This window comes from Sinocyclocheilus rhinocerous, unplaced genomic scaffold (assembly GCF_001515625.1).
Source record: "Sinocyclocheilus rhinocerous isolate Xijiao unplaced genomic scaffold, SAMN03320098_v1.1 scaffold3636, whole genome shotgun sequence".
In the NCBI taxonomy this organism is placed as follows: Eukaryota; Metazoa; Chordata; class Actinopteri; order Cypriniformes; family Cyprinidae; genus Sinocyclocheilus; species Sinocyclocheilus rhinocerous.
The window spans coordinates 63,497-70,671 of NW_015634515.1; the positions used below are offsets into that span (position 1 = coordinate 63,497).

General features: G+C 35.0%; 1 protein-coding gene across 1 annotated transcript in view; it reads left to right on the forward strand.

The window, feature by feature from the left end:
- The window catches only part of LOC107745874 (tumor necrosis factor receptor superfamily member 19-like), a 40,393-nt gene that overhangs the window by 27,835 nt on the left and 5,383 nt on the right, over positions 1-7,175 (forward strand). The window contains exons 6-8 of the mRNA XM_016559899.1: positions 4,751-4,912; positions 6,374-6,496; positions 6,712-6,814. Coding sequence (XP_016415385.1) covers positions 4,751-4,912; positions 6,374-6,496; positions 6,712-6,814 — 388 coding nt within the window. The remainder of the gene's footprint in view (positions 1-4,750; positions 4,913-6,373; positions 6,497-6,711; positions 6,815-7,175) is intronic.

Genomic DNA, 7,175 nt, shown 5'->3' on the forward strand with positions numbered 1-7,175 from the left:
TTAGTGCTGTCAAACGATTAATCGCGATTAATCGCATCCAAAATAAAAGTTTTTGTTTACATGATATATGTGTGTGTACTGTGTATATTTATTATGTATAAATAAATACATTACACACATACAGCATATATTTTGAAAATATGTACATGTATTTACTAGTGCTGTCAAACGATTAATCGTGATTAATCACATCCAAAATAAAAGTTTTTGTTTGCATAATATATGTGTGTGCACTGTGTATATTGATTATGCATATATAAATACACACACATGCACGTATATATTTAAGAACAATATGTTATATTTGTATATTAAATACATTTATATATAATATAAATTATATAAATATAAATATGTACATGTAAATACTAAATATTTTCAAAATATATACTGTATGAGTGTGTATTTATATATACACAATAAACATGTATATATTTATATTCATATAATTTATATTATATTATAAATATATTTAATATATAAACATAACATATTTTTCTTAAATATATACATGCATGTGCGTGTATTTATATATACATAATAAATAGACATAGTACACACACATATCATGTAAACAAAAACGTATTTTGGATGCGATTAATCACGATTAATCGTTTGACAGCACTAATACATTTACTACGAAATATCTGAGTTACTTTGTTTTCCCATTCATTTACTGACAGAAGAGAAATCTGGAGTGAGGTGAAGAGGCAGAGGCACTTCCTTCAGCCTGAGGCTTATTCAACTTTTTGTTTTGTTATTAAGCAAACCCAGGCCAGGTGACAAAAAGTAATGAAAGAGTAATGTAATGCATTTTTTTTCCATAAAGAGTAACTAAGTAACACACTTAGTTACTTTTTTGGGCAATGCAATATATTGTAATGCATTACTTTTAAAAGTAACATATGCAAGACTTAAATAAATAAAGGTTGTTTATTGGCATTTATTGTTCCATGAAGAACTCTCAGCATCCATGGAACCTTTCCATTCCACAAAATATTTTTTAGACTGTTAAAATGTTCTTCACACTAAAAGAAAAAGAACTCTCTTAAGAACTGTTTACTGAAAGGTACTGTCGAGAACCCAAAACGGTTATTCTATGCCATCGCAATGAACAACTCCTTTGGGAAAGTTTTAAGAGTGATTTCCCAAAAATGTATGTACTATGTATTTTTGACGTTTGAGCTGTTAGCTTAGCAACATGCTAACATCAACCTCTACTAACATCAACAAAGTGTAACAGTGGCTGCCTAGTTTTTCATCCGCCATGGTCCTGGAAGTATTTTTCCCATTCATTTTTCTCATAGAGAGAAGCCAAGAACCAAACCAACCAGCCACAAGGTGAATCACAACACTGCGAACTTTGATTTGAAACAAAATAGTATTTGACAATCAGACAAAAAGGTGTGTACTTTACAGTTTCAATAAGGGAAAGAATTATAGTCACATGAAAGCATTGCAAATTACATAAATATATTTCAGTGTTTTGAGCGTGTAGGGACTCGTCATTCGCAGTCCATGAGAGTGGGTGGTCGCTAAATAGTTTGCTTGTTTAGATTTTCTAATTGGTGGAGATTTTTTGGTCGCACTTTATTTTAAGGTCCAATTCTCGCTATTAACAAACCATTAACTACGACTTTTGCCTCAATAAACTCCTAATTTGCTGCTTATTATTAGTTAGTAAATTAGTTGTTGGCATTATAGGGGAGGATAGGGATGTAAGTAACGTGACGTGACATGTGGCCAAGTATGGTGACCCATACTCGGAATTAGTGCTCTGCATTTATCCCATCCAAAGTGCACACACACAGCAGTGAACACACACACACACACCGTGAACACACACCCGGAGCAGTGGGCAGCCATTTTTTGCTGCGGCGCCCGGGGAGCAGTTGGGGGTTCAGTGCCTTGCTCAAGGGCACCTCAGTCGTGGTATTGAAGGTGGGAGAGAGCGCTGTACCCACATCCCTCGAACCCGCAACCTTTGGGTTATGAGTCCGACTCTCTAACCATTAGGCCACGACTTCCCCTGAATAGTAGAATATGGTCATGCAGAATATGTGCCTTGTCAGTACTAATAAACAGCCAATATGTTAATAATAGGCATGTTAATAAGCAACTATTTAATAGTGAGAATTGGTCCTTATACTAAAGTGTTACAGATTTTCTTTTTTTTTTGCAGAATCGTGGGAAATTTAGTTTTTCACCAGGAATTTCAATGTTAAACATGTTTAAGTGGAAATTATGCAGACCTGCTTCAAACAAAAGCATATACCATCGATGAACAGCCTCGTAGCTCACAGTAGGTCTATAAGTTGGTGTTAAAAATTAGTTTCCCAAAAGAGAAAGGGAATGAGGTTTCACTTCCAAGACCAGATTGTTACACCGTATGCTTCACATGAAGTCGTTGTTAGCGCAGGTTGTTCTAGGTCAGGGGTGCCCAAACTCGGTCCTGGAGGGCCGGTGTCCTGCAGAGTTTGGCTCCAGCTTGCCTCAACACACCTGCTTGGAAGTTTCTAGTATGCCTTGTAAGACCTTGATTAGCTGCTTCAGGTGTGTTTGATTAGGGTTGGAGCTAAACTCTGCAGGACACCGGCCCTCCAGGACCGAGTGTGGGCACCCCTGTTCTAGGTAGTTGCTAACTAGCTGTTAATTGATTAACTGTTACTATCGAAAGAACTGTTCATGTGAACGTACACTCGTTAGAGCTCGCCACACAGCCGTTTTTCCAGTCCTAAGTGACGGACATATTGATGTACACACCAGATAACATGATAACCCCAATTATCTCAATGACTTAATAGTCGGTGTCAGAAGAACACGGACTGTAAAACCCCTTCTTCAGGCTAGATCAGTCACTTGATAGTCCCTCGCTTTTTCTCAGATGGCTGTTGTCTTCTGGGTAGGGAAGGCTCTCTAGACGGTGACATCAGAGTTCCTGTGGTGCCTTCAGACCGTGGCAGCTGTTTTCTCAGGCTGATTCCACATTCCCCAACCCCACTTCAAATATATAGCAGTGACCGCCCTCGGCCTTGATCTGCCTCTTAATAATGGGCTCGCTAGACTGGCAAGTGAAGGCCCGACTGGCCCGGGGTGAAAAATTATCGGCAGGCCGGGAATGTGCCCTTCACCTTCAGGACATTTCTGCTATTTAAGCCGCATTTTCTTTGGTGCAGATTCCCAGCCGCAACCGCAGCGAGAGGAGATTGGGGCTTTCAAGCTGGGGTTTTGGTTTTGGCAGGTTTAATGGAAGATGAGACAGAATGGGTCACATGGTGGAAAAAATGGAAAGTGTAGTAGAACGTGAAAGCCTCTTCAAATAATGTCTGGATTTTATAACACTATTATTAAAGCTTGTAGGAGATTCTTAAAGGAGCTCTTGGTGAATTAAGGCCCTTACATACAGTACTAATGGCAAAGTTCTTCTGCGTTCTTCGCTCAGAGGCAAACAGAAATTCGAAATAGTTGCCAATGGTTTACTGTTTGCAAACATCTGATGTTTGGTGTCTGATCTCGACTTACTGAGTGAAAACAAGAACCTGAAAAGATTTCCATGTCAAAGAAGGTGGAGCCTCAGGTCAAACATTCATTGGCAGTTTGAAGGTGCCCGCGACTGGCGTGAAGCTTTCTGGAAAGTTTGCGCCTTCAAGCTGTTTCAAACCACTGAAACCGATTTTCTTTTTCAAACAGATTTGTTTAAATTCCCTCACACCCATTTGTTCTTGGATTTCGCGTAAGTAAATTGGGCCCTTTAGCCTGCAGTGTTATTTTAGTATCATTTATATTAGTGCTGTGAAATGATTAATCGCGATTAATCGCATCCAAAATAAAAGTTTTTGTTTACATAATATATATGTGTGTACTGTGTATATTTATTATGTATATATAAATACACACACATACATATTTTTGAAAATATTTACATGTATATATTTATATTATATATAAATATTTTTAATATATAAACATAACACTTTTTTCTTAAATATATACATGCATGTGTGTGTACTTATATATACATAATAAATATAAACAGTACACATATATGTTATGTAAACAAAAACTTTTATTTTGGATGCGATTAATCGCGATTAATCATTTCACAGCACTAATTTATATACCATAATAATTTTTATTAATATTTTGTGTTTAATTCATTTAAATCTTTTGCAATTTTGTTAAATGCTTTTGTAATTTTTATTAGCTTTAGCTTATTTAATTTTTTTGAAATTTCAGTTTTAGTTTTTATGTATTTCCAGTTATTTTAGTAAATTTAGTACTTCAATTTGACAAGACAACATTTCTCATTTTTGTTTATTTTTTATCTAATATTTATATTTTATTTCAGCTTTATTTTAATGAACAAAAATAGTTTTAGTTAACGATAATTACTCTGCTTCTAGATGAATTTGTAGGATTCAATTCTTTACTCATCATTCAGTCATCCTCATGTACAGTAGTTCAAACCATTTTTCTTCAGTAAGAATTTTAGCAAAATGTCAACGCAGCTCTTTTTTAATATAGTGAAAGTAAATTAGGGATAAACCGGTTAAGCTCTAAAAAAGCTTCAAATGGGTGTTTTATGGTGGCATTTATCCTTTTTTTTGGAGCTTGACAGGTCCTGGTCACTATTTGAACACACATTCTGTCAAAACTTCCTTTTGTGTTGCACTTACTGTAGGAGAGTGAATAATAGAGTAAAAACTGAACTCGGTGACCTCACTTCCTCTCTCTGCTGTGTATCTGTCAGGTATGGGGCGAGTGAATTTTGTCCCGGTCCAGCCTGCGGTGACCAGCCCCAGAGACATGGCTCTAGCTGCGGTCATCTGCAGTGCGCTGGCCACCGTCCTGCTCGCCCTCTTCATCCTGTGTGTCATCTACTGTAAGAGACAGCTTCTGGAGAAGAAACCAGGTGAGTCACGCCATCTGCTACTTCCTCTGATCACAATCATTCCTTCCAAGAGACACGGTTTATGATTAGAAAGCTCGTGGAATAACTGTTTCATTTTATAATTAGTACTATTATATAAAAGTATTTCTAATCAGTTTATTATAGTTTAGATTAATACTATTAATATTTACACTACCATTCAAAAGTGAGAGTTTAATGTTTTTGAAAGAAGTCAATTACTTATAAAGACTGCATTTATTTGATCAAAATTACAGTAAAAACAGTAATATTGTGAAATATTATTACAATAAAAACAGTTTTTTATTTTGATATATTTTAAAATGTATTCCTGTGTAAAGCAGAATTTCTTTAATGAATAAAAGAACATTTATTTGAACTAGAAATCTTTTGAAACAATGTTAAATTTTTTACTGTCATTTTTGATCAGTTTAATGTGTCCTGGCTAAATAAAAGTATTTTTTATTGTTTCTTTGAAAAAAAACCACGAAACAAAACAAAACAAAACGTACTAACCCTAAACATTTGAACATCAGCAGAATTTATATAATACTATATTTATATCAGTGCTTTATTATACATTGTTGTCTTTTATTATGTTACTGTTGCTGCTATTTTTCTTTAAAAAACATTAAGCCTCCTGATGTCATGCAGTAAAGGGTTTTTACCATGATTTTACCATGTTTTTAATTTGAATATATTGTAAAATTCCTGTGCAAAGCATAATTTCTTTAACGAATAAAACAACATTTATTTGAACTAGAAATCTTTTGAAACAATGTTATTTTTCATTTTGATCAATTTAATGTGTCCTGGCTGAATAAAAGTATTTTTTGTTTCTTTGAAAACAACAACAACAAAAAACAACAACAACAAAAAACAACAAAACAAAACAAAATAAAACAACACAAAACAAAACGTACTAACCTAAACACTAAACATTTGAACAGCAGCATAATTTATATACTAACATATATCAATAATTTATTATACATTGTTGTCTTTTATTATGTTATCGTTGCTGCTATTTTTCTTTAAAAACATTAAGCCTCCTGATTACCATGATTTTACCATGTTTTTTTATTTTAATATATTTTAAAGTTCCTGTGCAAAGCAGAATTTATTTAATGAATAAAACAACATTTATTTGAACTAGAAATCTTTTGAAACAATGTTAAAATCTTTACTGTCATTTTTGATCAATTTAATGTGTCCTGGCTGAATAAAAGTATTTTTTGTTTCTTTGAAAACAAAACAAAACGTACTAACCTAAACACTAAACATTTGAACAGCAGCATAATTTATATACTAACATATATCAATAATTTATTATACATTGTTGTCTTTTATTATGTTACTGTTGCTGCTATTTTTCTTTAAAAAACATTAAGCTAATCTTTGTCTAATCAGGCAATAATGAAACTTCACTGTTTTATTTTGTTGTTCCGCGTATCGATGTCTCAGTTTCAGTGAGGTCCCATGAGGGTCCTTATGTGGGGTCCGAGCTGTCCTGTCTGGATCGGAGAGCTCTGGAGTTTTCCCGGCGGCCTTGTTGTCACTGCCGTCACGGCTCCGGACAGACCTGCGGTGCGTTTCACACACCTTTCAGAAGTCTTACTAACACGCTGCTGAACTGTTGGAGTGTGATGAGCAGTTGTGTGTTTTCTCTGGACGAGTCCAAACATGTCAATTAGCCAGTAATTATCTGTCAGATGAGCATTCTATTAATCACACACAGTTCTGGAGAGTCACAGGAATGTTGATTGTCATGACATTAGATTCATGTGCGCTTTGTTTTCCAGGTCCTGTGCACCTGATCCCGTCTCTGTGCTGCGATGACTCCTGGAGCCAGAGCCGCGGCCGAGAGACTCGTCCCTATCACTCTCAGAACAATCTCAATGAAGGGTGGGTCCTTCAGCCAGACACATTCACATTCAAATGAGGCTAAAGGATCAGGTTTGGATCTGTGCCACTTTAGTCTGCATGGCAGATCTGGAAGATTAGATCAAATTCAACAGATTCCTTTACAATTGCTGACAAAATTCTGTCTATTTTTAACAATAATATTGTGAAATAGTATTACAGTTTAAAGTACAGTAACTGTAACAGTGTTCTATTTTAAAGGGGTCATATGATGCGATTTCAAGTTTTCCTTTCTCTTTGGAGTGTTACAAGCTCTTGGTGCATAAAGAAGATCTGTAAAGTTGCAAAGACTAAAGTCTCAAATCCAAAGAGATATTCTTTATAAAAGTTAAGAGTCAGCCAC